At 39.3% G+C, this 19,502-nt stretch overlaps 1 protein-coding gene across 3 annotated transcripts; it reads left to right on the forward strand.

Moving 5' to 3' along the window:
• The first annotated feature begins 1,648 nt into the window (after positions 1 to 1,648).
• On the forward strand, positions 1,649 to 18,341 carry slc35h1 (solute carrier family 35 member H1). Of its 3 annotated transcripts, none has more exons than XM_066702661.1 (10): positions 1,651 to 1,893; positions 2,947 to 3,190; positions 3,703 to 3,853; positions 5,921 to 5,984; positions 7,510 to 7,582; positions 9,511 to 9,679; positions 9,819 to 9,902; positions 15,208 to 15,383; positions 15,570 to 15,699; positions 17,817 to 18,341. In XM_066702661.1, exons 2-10 carry the CDS (start codon positions 3,080 to 3,082, stop codon positions 17,948 to 17,950), a joined length of 1,092 nt encoding a protein of 363 aa, XP_066558758.1. In that variant the 5' UTR covers positions 1,651 to 1,893; positions 2,947 to 3,079; the 3' UTR covers positions 17,951 to 18,341. The 3 variants fall into 3 exon arrangements, with proteins under 3 accessions (XP_066558759.1, XP_066558758.1, XP_066558757.1); XM_066702660.1 differs by having other exon boundaries at positions 1,651 to 1,876; XM_066702662.1 differs by lacking the exon at positions 9,819 to 9,902 and having other exon boundaries at positions 1,649 to 1,876.
• The last annotated feature ends 1,161 nt before the right edge of the window (positions 18,342 to 19,502 follow it).

A 19,502-nucleotide genomic window follows, 5' to 3' on the forward strand; every position in this document is an offset into this window, starting at 1 on the left:
AATATATTTATGAATACCACTGGCATCACATCAATGTCATGTAATTTATCTGAGTTGTAATGTTAATCACATGTATTACAAGTTAGGGACAGGGTTACAGACTAGGTTTGGGGTTAGGGCTTCTACAATATCTGAGCTCAGTGGAAGTGCATGAGGCATTTGCATTTTATTTCTGTAGGATTTAAACCAATGCATTAACAATTGGTGCCATTATTTTGTGTTACCAGATTTTGTGTTACATTCAGTGATTATGTACATGATGAAATAGGATTAGGATTGGTTACAAAAAGGCACAGTACTGTAATTTCTGCAATAGGGTTTAAAGTGGGTGGTACACATTGCTGTTCTGCTCTTAGGATTGGAAACTTTGTAAACAATCAGTTTCTCTACTTTCAGCCAACATCAACAGATACAATAAGAACATATGAAGAACATATAACAAAGTTCACAAACAAGAGGAGGCCATTTGACCCATCGTGCTTGTTTGGTTATTAATAACTAAGTGATCCAAGGATCCTATCCAGTCTTTTTTGAATGTTCTCAAGATTTCATCTTCGACAACATTGCTGGGGAGTTTGTTCCAGATTGTGACAACTCTCTGTGTCAAAGCATGTTTAAACAATACTCTGTGATTATAAAAAGAAATGTAGTATTTATAGTTTCCACTGAAACATAGGTTCGAAAACTTATTTCTAAAATTCAATAAATAGATGTCATGTTGTTTTATCAATCCAATGCAAATGCATATGATTAATTAAATAAAAGACTGGTGGTGGCACACTGATGCAGTGTCTAGCACTGCTACCTCACAGCCCCTGGGACCCCAGGATCCTGGCCTTGGGTGTCTGCCTGTTTGTGTGGAGTTTGCACCTCCTCCCTGTGTCTGTGTGTGTCTTCTTTGGTTGCTCTTGTTTTCTCCCACATCCCAAAGACATGCTGCTTTATGTTGTTTGGCTACTCTAAACTGTTGTGCATGTGTGAGTCTGTTGCCCTGTGCCTGCTGGGTTAGGTTCCAGCTCACTGTAACCCTGTACTTTATGAAGCAGTTATAATGAATGAAGGAAAGTAACACACGTACCAGGCTAAAAAGGTGGCAAGATGCACTGAAAACATGACCGTCAGTGTGGTAGATTCCATTAACTTATTTTAGGATAAATATCTCACCTTCCACATAAAATAAAAAATCCCAATCAGTGAATAAAATGAGACAGGTCACTTTCGAAATTATCCTCATAAATAAATAACATAACATAACCCCTAAAATATTAAGTACATTATTTGTATAGCTTACAAACGGCATAGGTATATTAAAGTATTACAGTGTACTTTACTTTTTCATCAGAGGAATTCCAGTTTCTGGGTAAATAAACAGATTTGATTTAATTTCAAAGTAAGTGTTAGGAACTCAGTTTGACATATATATCAAAGTTTACATGTGTGGGAATTTACAACAGCATGCAGTTAATACGCTGCTACTAAAATATTCCAAGTCCAAACGTGCACTGACGCTCTGACAGCATTTGCTCTGTCTTTTAGCTGTCTCGTCTGCCGTACATTGTAATGGCGGCTTTGTAACTTTTTTTTTTTTTTTTGCTGTATTCACTCCTTATCACGATATCCTTCCCAGGGTGCTTTGCTAGAGCCGGCCACGTCAGATTAATGTTTCATTGCATCTATGGTGGGGAAAGCCGAAAGGTGCAGATGGAATTTGAACTAATGAAGTAATTGTTCCTGGGTAGTCGAAACAATCAATTAAAGACACGGGACTAAATTCAAGATACTAATGGAATGTAGTGGAATGTAATGGAGTGTCGACGAAGCTGAGAAACTATAGGCTATATAGCTGTTGACAAGTGCTTGGTGTGTGGATCTCAAGGTACTCTCTGCGTACATGTATGTTGATTATGTCAATATTTTAAAAAGTAGGCTGCAGTGTTCCTTGATGAACATTGAATGAAATTTTAGCGACTTGTAACTGTGTGTCAAAATACAACTAGCTTAACTTATAGATACTTTTACTTTTACTAAACGTATCTGTTATTTAAGCTAGTTGTATTTAAACGTGTGTGTTGGTCATATATGCTTCTCTAATTCTATATAGCTTCTGTATAGCAACTTGTTTAGTTGATCCAGAGAAAACTTGATTCACGTCAACTGCTGAAAACCATGTGTTGGTTTGCAATTTAAAATTATATTTTATTAAAATCGTTCAATGAAGTAGTGTTTTTCCATCTTCCAGATGCTATTGAAATTGTCACTTCTCATTTTGCAGGACCTAATTGCAAAATAGGAAGGTTTCTGACAATTACATTTACATTTCATATATATATATATATATATATATATATATATATATATATATATATATATATATATATTATAACTCCTGTGGTTAGAGCAATTAATTTCGTTGTTAGAATTTAATATGTCTATACTTTTTATAAAACATATACATATATGTTAATGTTTTTATAGAACATTAACATATACTTTTATATGTTCAGACTAACATTTTTTTCCTATGAACAGTGTTTTTACATTGTTTTATATCATGCTATTTTACATATTTACACGCATGACATTCATATAATTATTCTTATTTCATGTATTACTTTATGATTGCAGTTTGAAGATTAGTTTTGAAGAAGTGCTGGGAGGTACAGTCCTAGTTTCTTGTTCCACCACAGGGGGGCAAAAAACAGTGTTGGATGTAGGAAAGCTAGGATAGGTACAGGAAGGCAACCAAAATAATAATAATAATAATAATAATAATACATTTTGTTTTTGTTTGTTTGTTTTTTAATTAAAGAGGCTGTTCACTGCTTGTAATTTCTAATAACATTTAATGGGTGTTTAAAGAGCAGGGGTTTAATTTGTTTCACATGGCTGATGTGCCGTCATACAAAAAGTCATAGTCCTAACTACTCGTCCATCCTTTACACACAGATCAATGTGAGCAGCCGAGACGGGCAGAACTGAAAGGACTCGGGCGGGTGCCTGGGTTTGAGGCCTACCTGTGTGCCATGGCTGTGCGGCCGGCCCCTCTCCCCTAGCACGGCACACAACACGGGAGGCCGCCATGGCCCTGCCCCTACAGTGGCTGTGGAGAGCTGTACGCATTGTGGGCCTCGTCCTCTTCTACTATGTCTTCTCCATTGGCATCACCTTCTACAACAAGTGGCTCATGAAGGTAGAAGACCATTGCTGGACTGGATTGCCTCACCTTTCTTGAGCCCCTGTGATTTCTGTATTTCACTTTCTATGAACTTGTCTTTCCTAGTTTCTGTGCAGCTGTGTTGGTTAAAACAATGTGAAACCATCAGATAGAGATGACAATCCTATCTTTATATACAGCTGGAGCCTGTTCTGTATTAAGTTATTTTAAGTTAATTAATCTATATTCCCTACCATATAATATGATTTCCTGTCAAAGAAACTAGCTTTAAATGGTGATAATGTCTATATGTACTATATATATTACACTACATTGAATGTTATTTTCCTGAAGACAATTTAAGTTATTGGATAGACTTATCGGGTAAATAGCATAATGATATAGTGGAGAGGAGTACATTTAAAAACAAGTTTAATAAGGATTGAATCTAAGTGTGTCAATAGAAATGTATGCATGGGATCTTGGTAACGTGAGTGTGTGTGTGTGTGTGTATGCCATGTTAAGGTGTCTCTCTGCTTTTGGAACAGGATTTTCATTTCCCCCTCTTCATGACCCTGGTGCACCTTGCCATGATCTTCTGTCTATCGGCTCTGACTCGAAGTGCTATGCAGCGGTGGACAGGCAAGCCTCGTGTGCTGCTGTCCTGGGCACACTACCTAACTAAGGTGGCTCCCACGGGTAAGGAACATTGTTCATCCGATAATAGTCAACTTGTTGTATTGCTACAGTACGTTTGTGTCCTTGAAGAAAAAAATAAAAAATTCTATGTGACCCTCTGTTTTTGCATCAGGCCCTACTATTTAAAGGCCACAATATTCGATTCCAGTTTTGTTTCTTTTCTGCTCCCTTTTGTGTTTGGTATTTTGTTTTAGTTGTGTCTGTAGCAGTGCAGCTCATTTTTTTGATCTGGTGTTCATCACTGTATACCAGAACTTGACCAGCAGTCCTTTAAAATGGTGTGGGCACATATTTGGCTATTCTATGAGTTGCAGGAGCACACAATCGCACTGTATCTGTCATATTGATTTCATGTCCTCATATAATAATGCTCTGCAACGTACATCATGTTGTGGGCATGAAGGCCTGGCTTCACAAGTACAAGAATCACCACTTTGTAGACCACTCGGCTGGATTGATTATGCATCCTTCCTAGCTCTGTTAAAACTGAAATTTTGCCATACCATGGGGTATCTGAAGGGTACAGAAATTAAGAAAATCTGCACATAGGATGTCCTTTGTAGTTGTGAGAATGTTGCCCATGTCTTACATATATTGTCTTAGGAAAACACAGAAAAGGGTTGATGCATTGATTTGGATGCTATACTTCCTCTGCACTATGATTGTATTAAACTGCAGTGTGGTCCTGGGCCTCCTAAGTGGCTCATCTGGTAAAAGCCTCCTCTCGGATCACAGGTTGAGCTTTAAAGTTTAGAAAGTGCTGGTTCTAGTATGCAAGTTGACTGGCTGGGCCCCTGCACAATTCGGGTCGGGTGAGCTTGAGACAGCCAGGGTTTTCTTGACTGTTTCACCTGTAACACCGTATTCTGTAAAAGACGAGGTGACTCAGCAGAGCAGGGTAACTTATCTGTGTCAAGACACATTGCACTCTGGGTTAAAGTGCAGAGACTGTGGGTGCTGGGCTCTAGAGAATCTAGGGGCTTGTTTAAAGAGCAGTAAGGAAGGAGCAAACAACAGCAAATATACCACTTGACTGATATTTAATTATTGGCCCATAGAATAGGACATGCTGCGATGCATTCTGAATTTAACTTTATGACTCTCTGGCCTACTTTAGACTGGTAATGTCATCTGCAGCTCAGTGGTTCATTAAAAGGTTTAAGTACTTTGTCTGCAGTAAGATTGGGTGCATATCATACTCAACACTTAATTAACTTCTTCAAATATTTCCACTCAGTTGTGTGCACAGTAAAAACAAAATACAGAGGCTGCTTGTTCATTTTTACAAACTCCTCTCATCATAAAACAAACCCTGTTCATCATTTTTGGGAGGTGTGTTTTGGGTCATTGAGGACTAAGACTGCAATAATGCTGATCCTTGCTTTCATTTATTATATGAAGATGACAAATAACTAGGGTCTAGGACTCTGTTTTTCTTTTATTCTTTTTAAATCATATTGTAATTTTGTATGTATAGACCTAGTAAAAATGTTTCAGCCTACATGTTAACATCAGTAATCAGGATCGAGGAATGCACAGGACTGCACACATGCAGGAAAGAAGTACAAAATTAGGATTTTTTAAAAATATATTTAAAAGAACAGTACTGGAGAAAATATTTGTATGGTGCATTCAGGTTCTGTTACACCATTCCATTCCTGAAGGTTAAAGTACATTTGAATAAAAAAACATGTCTGCAAGAAAACTAACCTGTAAAACCAGTTAACTACTGACAACTATACACAAACAAAAGTTAATTGTGTAGCACTCTTATATCACTCTCAGAACTTCAAAACCATTCATGGAATCTATGGAAGATGTACAATTTAAAATGATAAGAAAATAAAGCCAATACTTTGAAGAACCTATGCTACCCACATGTAGTGATCAAGACAGGATATGTGGAAGAAGGTAGTAAATTGTTTTCAGATTGGTTCTCTAGAATTGTTCTGGACACAGTTTTACAATGGTCTTGGGTCAGTAAGCTACTGGCACTAATTGACCTATTCTTTTGTATAGTTGTTGTTGTAGTGGGAAAATTAATACCTGTGTTTGTCTGTTCGTCAGCCCTGGCCACGGCCCTGGATATTGGCCTGTCCAACTGGAGCTTCCTCTTCATCACCATCAGCCTGTAAGCACAACTGCTGGTGTGTGCTTTGTGTGTGCTTTGTGTGCCCTGCTGTGTGTGCATGTGTATTTTCAGGTGAATCTGTGCAATTGAGCATGATTATAGTTACTGAGCAAAACCACTGCGGTTGATTAATATACCCAGACTGCAGTGTCATTGCATGCTTTGCTTCCTCTGTTCAAGTTAGAGCAATACACGGATTTTGATTGTATGCGTTTTAAAAATGTATTTATGCTGTAGATATGTCTGGCAGTGAAATCCGAGAAAAAACGTTTTATTTTTCCTTCGCTTCTGGACCCTCTTTGTAGTAGAGTGTCTGCGAAGGCCTTAATTGGACATTTTAAATTGTGGGGACACAACATTCAAGCTGTTGTGAAAACTGTTGATTGTCTGCTGTTTCTATTTGTGGAAAAATAAGAAGTCACATCCACAGATTGAAACCCAACTAAGAGACAGTTTTAGTCTGCACTTGAGATCAGAGAAGGTAGATGCATATGTCTAAGTGGAGGGACATGTTTATACAATATACACTGATCAGCCATAACATTATGACCACCTGCCTAATATTGTGTGACCCGTCAAGGCATGGACTCCACTAGACCTCTGACGGTATGCTGTGGTATCTGGAACCAAGACATTAGCAGCAGATCCTTTAAGTCCTGTAAGTTGCAAGGTGGGGCCTCCATGGATCGGACTTGTTTGTCCAGCACATACCACAGATGCTCGATTGGATTGAGATTGAGGAATTTGGAGGCCAAGTCAACACCTTGAACTCGTGATTCATCAGGTCCAGTTCTGATGCTCACGTACCCATTGTAGGTGCTTTCGGCAGTGGACAGGGGTCGGCATGGGCACCCTGACTGGTCTGCGGCTACGCAGCCTCATACGCAACAAACTGCGATGCACTGTGTGTTCTGACACCTTTCTATCAGAACCAGCATTAACTTTTTCAGCAATTTGAGCTACAGTAGCTCATCTGTTGAATCAGACCACACGAGACAGCCTTTGCGCCGCACATGCATCAATGAGCCTTGGCCGCCGATGACCCTGTCTCAAGTTCACCGCTTTTCCTTCCTTTGACCACTTTTGATAGGTACTGACCACTACAGACCGGGAACAATCCACAAGAGCTGAAGTTTTGGAAATGCTCTGACCCAGTCGTCTAGCCATCACAATTTGGCCCTTGTCAAAGTCGCTCAGATCCTTACGCTTGCCCATTTGTCCTGCTTCTAACACATCAACTTTGAAGACACAATGTTCACTTGCTGCGTAATATATCCCACCCACTGACAGGTGTCATGATAACGACATTATCAGTGTTATTCACTTCACCTGTCAGTGGTCATAATGTTATGGCTGATCGGTGTATTTGATATGACATTACATTATCTTCTCTTCTATACATCTTTTCCCCTCATCAAAGCAGTCCTCAATTAGGAAATCAATAAATTAACAAAACTCTGGTATTGTGAGCTGTCTACTGATTTAATATTTGAAGCAACTGATGTTCTGTGTGTGATAATTCCAGGTATACGATGACCAAGTCTTCAGCTGTTTTGTTCATCCTCTTCTTCTCCCTGGTCTTCAGACTAGAGGAGCCAGTGAGTATGATTTAGATAAAGCACCTCCACTATGTTTGTAAGTACCCGTGTGTGTCTGTATGCCTGTAATAATGTAGTTTATTTGTACACAGGTCTAGTTCTCCAGAGGAACAGTCCATTTTCTTACGTCTCTCTGAATTTCCAGTAATTAAAGTGCTGGAAAGAGGATTAAGCAAATAAGAAGTCCAGAAACACATTCATTATATTGACCAGAAGACACTATAGGGGACTCTATTGGAGAAAATATGCACAAAGCAAGGACTTGTTTTTTCTCACAAGTTTGAATGCCAACTAGGCTGTGAATTCTATAGAAATGGGTTTCAATTTGATTTGTGCAGCAGTTCCTTTTCAGTTTGTCTTTTCTAACATCACACTGATTTAAGACTAACCTTTTGACACTTTAAAAAAAAAAATTAATAATAAAACAAATCTGTACTCACCACACTAAAATTGTATTCTAAGCATAATGTAATGTATACATGCAGTGTGCTATATGTGTGGTCATTCAGTTTAAGGATTCCTCCAGGGAAAGTGCCAAATCTACACAATATTGTTCAGCATGTAAATTATAAATTGTAGTTTTTACCCCTAAAAATATTATCACACATTAGGACCATGCAAATTTAAAGAACAGCTATCGCAGTTAGTTCATGTTAGTAGGAGTGTATAAGTATCTGTGATTTATATGTTTAATTTTATAATATTAGCAACCATTAACACTTTAAACTGTACCTTCAGCAAAACCATAGTGGCAATCGTAAGCCCAGAGGAGTACCCTTTCGGTGCTTCACTTTCTGCATTGGTGCCTTTTGACAGGCAGGTAAAATAGTAGGCAGTAAGAAAGTGGGGGAAAAAAAACAAACGTGTTTCCCTGAATAAAATGTCCACGGACATGGCAATGAATAATCTAATTTGCATGGTGTTTTGGAGAAACAGTACAAAAATATCCAAGCTACAACATCGTGTCAGGTCTAAAAATACTATTGCATTACTATTGAATAATGACCTTTTAAAGTTAAATTAATTTGGTTTGGTGTCCTTATTCCTAACTTATGCATGCATGTGTGTATGTATATATACGTGTGTGTGTGTGTGTGTGTGTTTTATAATGCAGAGTTTTGTCAGTTGTACATTTTCAAGATAATAAAGCAACAAGCTTTTTTGAATTAATAATAATAATAATAATAATAATAATAATAATAATAATAATAATATTATTATTATTATGAGGGTAGGATAGAACCGATAAGGTACCACTGAAAGTAATTATTACCTGAGAGAATTTCTATACTCTTGTAGCTTGTTGTGGTAAGTGATGAAACCTCACATCATGACGCACTGAAAGAGCACTCCTTTGGGCTTCTGACAGCTGCCATGCTTTTGGTAAACGTATTCTGAATTGAACAGAAACACTGCGGATACTTAACTTATACACTCCGACCAGCAAATGAGGACATATGAACCAATCATTTTAGAAACTCTTTTCTTTTAAGTAAAGAAAATAATCTTTAAGTTTCCTCCTTAGAAAACCCTTTATGAAAGGCAAACATTTATACACTGAATTATATTTGATTTCCTTGTTTGGGGCCATATTAATTCACCATCAGATCTTGTAGGATATAGCAGTTTCATTGGAATAAAGTAAAATGGAAGTATAACACCTTTTCCAATATTTTTCATAGACAATCATACATTTTCATATATGTCAATACATTGTCATGTTATGTTATGAGTAGGAAGATTTCCAGGTGATCCCATAATTATGTATGCTTATTATAATCCCTTCAGCATGTCTGTTATGCTCAGTGTGTACTGTGGTCTACTTGTGAATATGGAAATTAATATCTCTGCATCTGTGTGTGGGGGTCCCTGTTGGATGGGTATGGATGTTAAAAGGCCTTGATTTCTAAACTCTTCTGTGCCCACAGAATCCGTTCCTGGTGGCAGTGGTGCTGTTGATTGCCAGCGGTCTGTTCATGTTCACATACGAGTCAACCCAGTTTAACATGGAGGGCTTTGTGCTAGTGCTCCTGGCCTCCTTCATTGGGGGTATCCGTTGGACCCTAACGCAGATTCTGATGCAGAAGGCAGAGCTGGGTGAGCCACTGAACTTAGTACTGCTGCGCTAGCACAATGTCACACACACACGCACACACAAATGCACACTCCTGGGTAAGCTGTGGAGTGAGTTGAAGGAAGTTGAGGTGTGATGTGACTGGGGGCTCTTGTCTTGCAGGACTGCAGAACCCAGTGGACACCATGTACCACCTACAGCCCATCATGTTTATGGGCCTCTTCCCCCTCTTCCTCTATAATGAAGGTAGGACATAGGCACACCGTCTGCCAATGTCAAGAAACCAGGAGAGAGGGAAACTCATGTGCACAGGATTCTGATTTCTGCAGACATCCCGTTTAAAGACTTCATATAAACCGTTCAGTAGAATATTAATTACCTTTGGTTCCTTGGCAGGACCCATACATGATTTTATATGACTGGATCATTAATTTTCAAAACTGAAAAACAGAACTATTTTAAACCGTTTATAAATATAAATCCGTTATTTCAGAGGCTACCATAACTTTCTCTTCATGTTGGCATTCTAGGAAATAGACATATGACTTCTGAACATAAGAAGAACATAAGAAAGTTTACAAACGAGAGGAGGCCATTCGACCCATCATGCTCGTTTGGTGTTCATTAATATCCAAGTCATCCAAGGATCCTATCCAGTCTATTTTTAAATGTTCCTAAACTTTCAGCTTCTACCACATCGCTGGGTAGTTTATTCCAGATTGTGACTACTCTCTGTGTAAAGAAGTGTCTCCTGTTTTCTGTTTTGAATGCCTTGAAGCCCAATTTCCATTTCTGTCCCTGGGTGCGTGTGTCCCTGCTGATCTGGAAAAGCTCCTCTGGTTTGGTGTGGTCGATGCCTTTCATGATTTTGAAGACTTGGATCAAGTCCCCACGTAGTCTTCTCTGTTCCAGGGTGAAAAGGTTCAGTTCCCTCAGTCTCTCCGAGTAGGACTTCCCCTTCAGACCTGGAATAAGTCTGGTTGCTCTCCTCTGAACTGCCTCTAAAGCAGCAATATCCTTCTTGAAGTGTGGTGCCCAGAACTGCTTACAGTATTCCAGATGAGGTCTAACTAGCGCATTGTACAGTCTTAACATTACTTTCCTTGTTTTAAATTCTACACTTTTGACAATATACCCTAGCATTCTGTTTGCCTTTTTTATTGCTTCCCCACATTGCTTGGATGGAGAAAGTGAGTCCACATAGACTCCTAGGTCTTTCTCATGCGTTACTTCATCTAGATCTGTACCTCCCATAGTGTAATTATAGTGGACATTTTTGTTACCTGCATGTATTACCTTGCACTTGTCCACATTGAATTTCATTTGCCAGGTGTCAGCCCACAACTGAATATTATCTAAGTCCCTCTGAATAGCCTGTGCTGCCAAGATTGTATCTGCTGAGCCACCTATTTTAGTATCATCTGCAAATTTGACAAGTTTGCTAACTATCCCAGAGTCCAGATCATTAATATAGATTAGAAAAAGCAAAGGCCCTAGTACTGATCCCTGTGGAACTCCACTAACAACCTCATTCCAGTTAGAAGCAACTCCTCTAATCGACACCCTCTGCTTCCTATACATCAACCAGTTCATAATCCATCTACTTACATTACCCTGAATGCCTACAGCTTCCAATTTGAGGATCAGTCTTTGGTGTGGAACCTTATCAAAAGCTTTTTGGAAATCTAATTATATCATATCATATGCTTTCACGTGATCTACAGCTGCAGTTGCATGTTCAAAAAATTCTAATAAATTAGTAAGACATGATCTGCCTCGTCTAAACCCATGTTGACTATCTCCAAGAATATGGTTTTCATTAAGATGCTCCTCTATTTTCTGTCTAATCATTTTTTCCAACATTTTACAAGTGATGCAGGTGAGACTGATTGGTCTGTAATTTCCTGGCTCAGTTTTGTCCCTTTAATTGTGGATTGGTATGACTATGACATTTGCTGTCAGTGGGCACATCCCCTGTTCTAAGTGTCATTTGGAATATTTGAGTTAGCGGCCTATAAATAATTTCCCTCATTTCTTTAAGTACTGTTGGAAATATCCCATCTGGCCTAGGTGATTTGTTTGTTTTTAATTCTGCTAGTCACTTTAGAACCTCCTCCTCATTTATCCTGATCTCTCTTAGGGTTTGACTGGATTGATTGTCAACCTGTTGGCATGTCATCTGTTTTTTCTTTTGTAAAAACCTCTGTGAAATATTCATTTAGAACATTTGCCACATCTTGTTCCTTTTCCAGGATACCTCAATTTTTGCCCTTTCTGTTTCACTTCCTCCTTTATTGACCGCTTGCTGTTGTAATATTGAAAAAAGCTCTTTGCATTGGTTTTAGCTCCAAGAGCTGTTTCTTTCTATTTCCCTCTTTGCTTTCCTGATCCCTTTCTTAAGATCTCTTTGCAGCTCAACATATTCTATGTATTTTGTTTCGTCACCATCCCTTTTGTATGCGCTATACAACATTTTCTTTCTCTTGATATTTTTTTGCATACCTCTATTAAACCATTTTGACCAGTGTTTTTTGGTCCTCAATTTGCTAAGTTTTAGTACAAATTGCTCCTGAGCCTCAAGTAGTATATTCTTAAAATATACCCATCCATTTTCAACTGACTCTGTATCCAATGTGCTCCAGTCTACCTCTTCTAAGTGCCGTCTCATACCTTCAAGGTTTGCTTTTCTAAAATTGTAGACCATTGTTTTAGACTTGGACCTTGTTTTTTGAAAGAATGCCTCAAAGCTAACCATATTGTGATCACAATTTGCCATTGGTTCTCTAACTACTGTCCCCCTGACTCTTGGTCATTTGAAAAGATCAAGTCAATACATGCACTCTCTCTGGTTGGTTCCCTGACAAATTGAGTTGAGCAGTCATTTACCATCTCAACCATTTTGATTTCTGCTTCTGTACTCCCCACTGGGCTTTCCCAGTCTAAGTTTGGGAAATTGAAATCCCCCATTATAACAGTCACTTCCTTGCTACATGCAGTCCTGATTACACTGTACAATGCAGCATCTTTCTGAATATCTGAGTTTGGTGGCCTGTAGCACACTCCTATCGCTAATCCTCCAGATCTCTTGTTAAAAAGTTTCACCCACAAAGATTCTGTTCCGTTACTGGGATCTAATACAAGTTCTTCTGCCTCAATGTCATTTTTCACATATAATGCTACCCGACCCCCTCTTCGATTTTGCCTGTCTCTCCTAAACTGTGTGTATCCTTCCAACTTGTATTCATCCCCATCATTTTCTGTAAGCCATGTTTCTGTCACTCCTACAACATCATAGTCACATGCTAGCACTGTGGCTTCCAAGTCTAACATCTTGTTCCTTATACTCCTGGCATTGAGGTACAAACATTTCAGGACTTTCCTACTAGCAGTTTCCCTTGGTTTTCTTTCCTTAGAGGAACATATCCCATTGTCTGAGCTCCCTGCCCCCCTGGTTCCTAGTTTAAATGATTCTCAATTTCTCTGCACATGCACTCTCCCAATGCATTAGCCCCCCTTCTGTTTAGATGTAGACCGTCCGGTTTGTACAGGTCCCATCTACCCCAGAAGAAAGACCAATGCTCCATAAACCTAAACCCCTCTTTCCTACACCAAGCTTTCAACCATGTGTTAAACTTTCTAATCTCTGCCTGTCTCCCTGGCCTGGCATGTGGTACCGGAAGTATTTCACAGAAAACTACCATGGAGGTTCTGCTCTTTAGTTTTGTTCCTAACTCTTTAAATTTGTCTTGCAGAACCTTTGTCCTACCTTTTCCTATGCCATTGGTTCCAATGTGGACCATGACCAGTGGATTCCCCCCGGCTTTGGCCAGTAGCCCGTCTACTAGTTTAGGGAGATCTGCAACCTGAGCACCAGGCAGGCAAGATACCATGCGGGTCTCCTTGTCACTAGAACACACTGTGTGATCTACACCTCTAAGAATTGAGTCTCCTACTATAACTACCTCCTTCTTCTGCGGGGGAGTGGGTACCATGGTGCTCTGGTGCTCAACTGCCCACCCATCACCTGTCACTGTCCAACTCGGTGTCCAGCAGTTGGAACCTGTTGGGCAATTCAAGCTCTTGGTGTGTCTCTAGGGGTTGTGCACACCCTTTTCTGCAGTTACGACCTACTGTAACCCAGCAGTTCTCTACGCTGTCCTGCTCTAAGGTCTCAACTCTCCTAGGTTTTGGCGTGCACACCATCTCTCTCATGGGCTGATTGACCAATTCTTCTATATCCCTAATACAGCGCAGATCGACAAGCTGAGCCTCAAGATCACGAACCTTGATCTCTAGGATTTCAACCTGCCGACAACGTTCACAAATGAAGCCTTCTTGGATGAGTTCATCCAGGAAGGCAATCATTCTGCAAGCCTGACACTGTAGTGGCCACATTCTTCTAAATGTTACTTTTTTTTTTTTTTTTTTTTTTTTTTTTACACATCTCTTGGTTCCTGCTGCTAGTCAACTGCCTAACTTTTGTCAGCGAGAAACCGCACAGCTCTTTCTCAACAGCTGGTTTAAGTAGCTTTTGTCTACCTACCCCCAATTCACACCTAACTGGCCCCACCTGGCTCCTCCTGCAACAGAATTCCTGCTAGTCCTAGACAACATCACCCTTCTCCAACCTGTTTACTTTCACCAACTCAGCAGCTGAACTGAATTGACTTCAATTTAGGCAAACTACAGACAATGCTAATGTCAATTAAGGCAAACTTAAAACAAATGAGCAATGCCAAGACTGGTCTGAAACTAGTCAAACAACTAATGGCTACCACTCACCTGTACTCTCCTGTCTCTCTCTGTGGCATCTTGTAAATACTTCTGTTTATATATATATATATTCCATTTTATATTGCTGGGCTTATATCAACCCTTAAAGGGGAGGTTATTGTTGTGTCCGTGGGTTTTTGCTTGAATCTCGTTCTTTTCTAAACTTGGTTTTGCATAGTGAATAACTGACACCCTATACCAAGTCATGATCTAAAACAGGAAAATTTTGTATTTGTTGTGTGATTTTATCTTATCTCTGATTAGATATTGGACTTTTCCAGCATTGAGTTCCTCTGAGAAACCTGTATCAATGCAGGACAAGAGAGGGGTGAACTACTCCATGTTACACAATGGAAAAACACTTTGAACACACAACATTTCAGAGCAGTTTGTGGATTCTAAGGGGTTTCTCTTTATTATCAACTGCACAATTTAATATTAAGGAAGTTTAAGTATGTTTGGGTCATGGGAAATGTTGTATTTGGCAAGGAACAATGTTTTTCAGTGCATGAAGATGTGCCTTTATTTGACCAAAAAATATGTAGGTTTGAAACATAGGAATAAACGTAACTGCCATAAATGTTACAGAGAAGAAACTGCTGCTTAAAAAAATGGGGCCTCCTGCAAACTTCAATGGCAGATGCATCCAACAGATGGAGCTGAACCCTAAACAAAATCAAAGAACAAATGTCTCTCTGGAATCTCCACTTTTCTCAAGCTGATTGAATAATCGGATGAGGAAGATTGGTTCTGTAAAGTGTTGTCTGTGTCTCTGCAGGACTGAACCTGTGTGTCTCTGTTAAGCTGTTCCGTGTCAGTGAGCTGCCCCCTCTGCTGTACTCCCTGGCCACTCTGTCTGTGGGGGGAGGGCTGGCTTTTGGGCTGGGCTTCTCAGAGTTCCTGCTCGTCTCCAAGACCTCTAGCCTGACCCTTTCTATCGCTGGCATATTTAAGGTGAGCCTCTGGACAGCATAATTTTCAATCTATGCTTGTTTCTCAGTTTATTTAAAGAGACCTAATAATTATTCATTTTCATTTTAAATGCTATCTGGTGATTGTCATCTGTGTCAGTGTGGCAAAGGCTTCCATTTGAAGTGCATTGTGTGAGGCACTGAACTGTTTGTGTGTGTCTTTGTGCAGGAGGTGTGTACTCTGCTGCTAGCGGCGGGTTTCATGGGAGACAAGATGAGCTCACTGAACTGGCTGGGCTTCGTTGTGTGTCTCTCAGGCATCTCGCTACATGTAGGGCTGAAGGCCTTTTACTCAAAAGGTGGGCATCTTTTATATTTAATTTTAATTTTAAACTATTAAGACTTTATTTTTATTTTTCCATTTCTCACCAAGACACTAAACTGATGCTCTTGTTCCAGACTTGTGCTTATTGTCCATTATATTGAATCTGGGAGATGAGGATTGGTTTTGGGAGACCTTATCTGCAGTGGCGTATGTTTCAGAAGTGGGTGGGGTCATGCATGTCCACGGCATCCCTCTCCCTGCCCCTAAGCCTATGTAACCAGCTATACACGCCATCTACATCGATCTATATCTCAGTACATAGTTAATCTTATTTTGTAAGTCGCCCTGGATAAAGGCGTCTGCTAATAAATAAATAAATAAATAAATATAACTGGTCGTGAGAGAGAGAGAGAGACGGGGAGGAGGGGGGTGTTTAAAATAGGGCTATAACACAATTATTGATGAATTATATTTTACAATGTAAAACAGTTTATACATATGTTATTAATTTAAATTTGAAATACGTCTTTTACTTTTTAGTGTTTACAATGTGAGGTGCTTTGAAATGTCTCAGTCTATTACAGCTGCGTACATCAATGCAGAAAATGCACTTTTCAACACTACAGTGCCTTTTCAACAGGTCTGTTTGTGTTGCATTTAGTAATCTTGTAGTGTCTTTATTCTGTTTGCCCGGGGGCAGCTGGCTGAAGGGCGAGGGGCATCTTCAGTCCTGTAGAGATGCTAAATTGTAGTGCCAACAGCAGTCTAAATGCTACACCAGCAAGCCTGTCGCCAGACCTACACCAATACAAAATATTTAATTCAAAAGGAAAGTTAGAAACTTACTGAGCCGATCAGGCAGACGAGAGCTATATCACCTGCGATTCTTCAATTGTTTATCAAAATGTGCACATATACATAAACATGAAAAATATCTTAGCAGACTTATACAATTGTAAAACATAAATAACCAGTTATAAAAATAGCATAAAACTATAATGACATATTATGCAACGTGAAAGCGTTTTGAAATGGCTCCATCTATTTCATCTGCGTCAATGCAAAACATGTGCTTTTCAAGACTACAGTGCCTTACACTAATACAAAAGAATTAGCATTCATGAGCAGACAGGTGACTGATAACGGCATTGATCCAGAGACCTGGGTTTGCAACATGATTAAGATTGAATTCCAAAGGAAAGTTAGAAACATGCTGAGCCGATCAGGACAGGCAGACGAGAGCATATCTGCTAATGAAATAAATAATAATAATATATGAATGATGTGTAGAAAATCACGTGTTTCAGTAATCCACACCATTATAACTGTGTTATTACAGCCCAGATTGTCGGCTATAGGTGATTACATTTAGTAGGCAGCCTACTGCATAAACAGCTGGTCTGGCAGTTGGAGGAGAAAGTATTTATAACTGAAACACACTATATGTATTTAATTCAAATATTTATTAAGATATAAGAATGGATATGTGGGAGAAATTCACATACGCAGAGAGATTTACATTTGAATTGCAAAAGCCCCACCGGCTGTATGGCGTTTCTAGTGTTAAACTGTTTTTAATGTTATTGTCTCCTCCTTTTATCTGACCTATTTATTAATTGTATGCTATTGTGTGAATAAACTGCATCCATTTGTGCGGGGTGGATTCAGTATTTGTTAAATACTCTATTTCCCTTATATACAACATCGTTGTACCTAAATAAATAAAATAAATAAAATACATACTAAATAAATAAAACGCAAAATAAATCTAAATATTTATCTTTTTTTTTTGTAGGCCTACGCATTTCACTATTTATTTCAGCACAAATTACCCTCTATTTATTTACTGAATTGAATATATACTTTGAAAAACTGACTACAACTGACGGTCTAAAAGTCTGTTTTGTCATAGGACATTAAGGAAAATTCTATCTGAATCAAAAGAGACTGTCTGTGTGTAATTTGTAACTGAATATGCAAATTGATTATGCAGATGCAAATTACACACGGACGGTCTCCAGATTTGTGTTGAACTGATGCTGGTGATGAAATGTTCGTGATGAAAATTGCGTGATGAAAAGACGGAATCCCGCTTTTGACATCAGTTTTTTGCTTCCTCCTGAAGCTTGTTAACAAGGGTGTGTCTTGTAGGGAAAGCCTCACAGTCCAGACTACACAGCAGTAAAGACACTGGCCTTGACTTGGAGCTGCCACTCCTGCGCCACACTGCAGAGGAGGAGGAGGAGGAAAACGGGGAGGAAGATGAGTGTGAGATCATTCACTGAAGAACAGGCTCCCTGGCTGACGTGTTTAGACCTGGAGAAGTACTGGCTGCCACCCTTTTGTTAGACTGAAGGGTCATGATGAGAGTGCAGGACAGTAGGGTCTGAACAGTGTTGCTCCACTCCCTGTTTTAAGAGAATGAAGCAGCATGGATGACAGAAGACTTGAAATGTCTATCTGCATGTTTAAAGTGTCAGTTCTGATTTTTTATTTTTTTGTCCCTGGATTGTATGATGTTACCTCAGTGTATTCCTGAATGTTCCTACATGGGACCTGTTCAACCAGAGATTGTATTTTTATTATTTTTCTGTAAAAAAATTGACATTTAATTAGAGGATTATATTGGATATATATGGAAACTATGGAAATTGACATTAAAATATCTTGACTGGTTGTGATTATGCAGTATGTGGGGATATACAGTGCCTTGCAAAAGTATTCAGACCCCTGAACATCTCTCTCATTCATATTACTGAATTACAAATGGTACATTGAAATTTCATTCTGTTTGATATTTTTTCAAAACACTGAATGTTGGGAATTATTTGTAAGGTAAGCTAGAGATTTCATTTTTCATGAAAGTATTCAACCCCTGTGTTGTGGAAGATCCCAGTTTACACAGATGCCTCGTGCCTTAACAAGGACACAGTGACCTCACCATTGACCTCCAACTGTGAACCATTAATGTTGCTGTCACATTTTCTGGATAGAAACCCCACTGTTGAAGGATCATTGCTCAGGCTGTGAATCTGAAGGAAAATTAAGTCCAAAGAGCATTCTACAGAAACGAAAGATAAAGTCACACAAATGCATAGATTAAGAAAAGGGTACAACATAATACCTAAGTGTTTGGGTATCCCAGTGACCACAGTGGAAGTGGAAGCTGCATCTCACCACCCTGGCACTGCCAAGAAAAGACTGTCCCTCAAAACTCAAACAAGAAGGAGACTTCTGAGAAGCTACAGAGTGTCCAACAACCACTTTGAAGGAGCTTCAGAGTTCAGTGGCTGGGAGTGGACTAATGGTGCACCAGTCAACCATAGCAAGACCTCTGCATAACATTGGCCAGTATGGGAGGGTGGCAAGAAAGAAGCCATTACTCAAAAAGTACCATAGATAGATAGTGTAGCGTTCCTGAGGCCTGGGTCTTTTAGTGATGTGGTAAAGTCCCTGTACTTTGGCATGGGAGACCAGGGTTCGAATCTCTCTGGCCTGAAACCCTCAGGCTTTAACAATATTAACAGTGTAGATTATGGTGTGTAGGTAATTGGAAAAAAGGGTGAGAGGGCACTTTCTTTGTAAGGGAAAGGTAGGGGCCATCACTTCTTTCGCCCCCAACTGTGCACTTGCCTGTGTAGACTACAGAATCAAAAGAGCGACCCTCTTTCAGGTGAATGCGGTTTATTTCCTTATAACGTACAGACTAAGAACTCTGTGAGCTGAAATCACATAAGGAAAGGTAAACCCCAACCAAGGTTGAAGTATCTGTTCCATGCAGACTCAAACACGGGTTTAGAAATATAGTATAATATAGCATTAAGAATCAACATACCA

The sequence above is a fragment of the Amia ocellicauda genome, chromosome 4 (assembly GCF_036373705.1).
Source record: "Amia ocellicauda isolate fAmiCal2 chromosome 4, fAmiCal2.hap1, whole genome shotgun sequence".
Taxonomy (NCBI): Eukaryota; Metazoa; Chordata; class Actinopteri; order Amiiformes; family Amiidae; genus Amia; species Amia ocellicauda.

What these genes read in the sequence shown, in the direction of transcription:
- slc35h1 (XM_066702661.1), top strand. Translation starts at nt 3,080, where the DNA reads ATGGCCCTGCCCCTACAGTGGCTGTGGAGAGCTGTACGCATTGTGGGC. An exon ending in GATGCAGAAGGCAGAGCTGG is followed by an intron (nt 9,680 to 9,818) that starts GTGAGCCACTGA and finishes CTTGTCTTGCAG; the next exon opens with GACTGCAGAACCCAGTGGAC. An exon ending in GAAGGCCTTTTACTCAAAAG is followed by an intron (nt 15,700 to 17,816) that starts GTGGGCATCTTT and finishes TGTGTCTTGTAG; the next exon opens with GGAAAGCCTCACAGTCCAGA.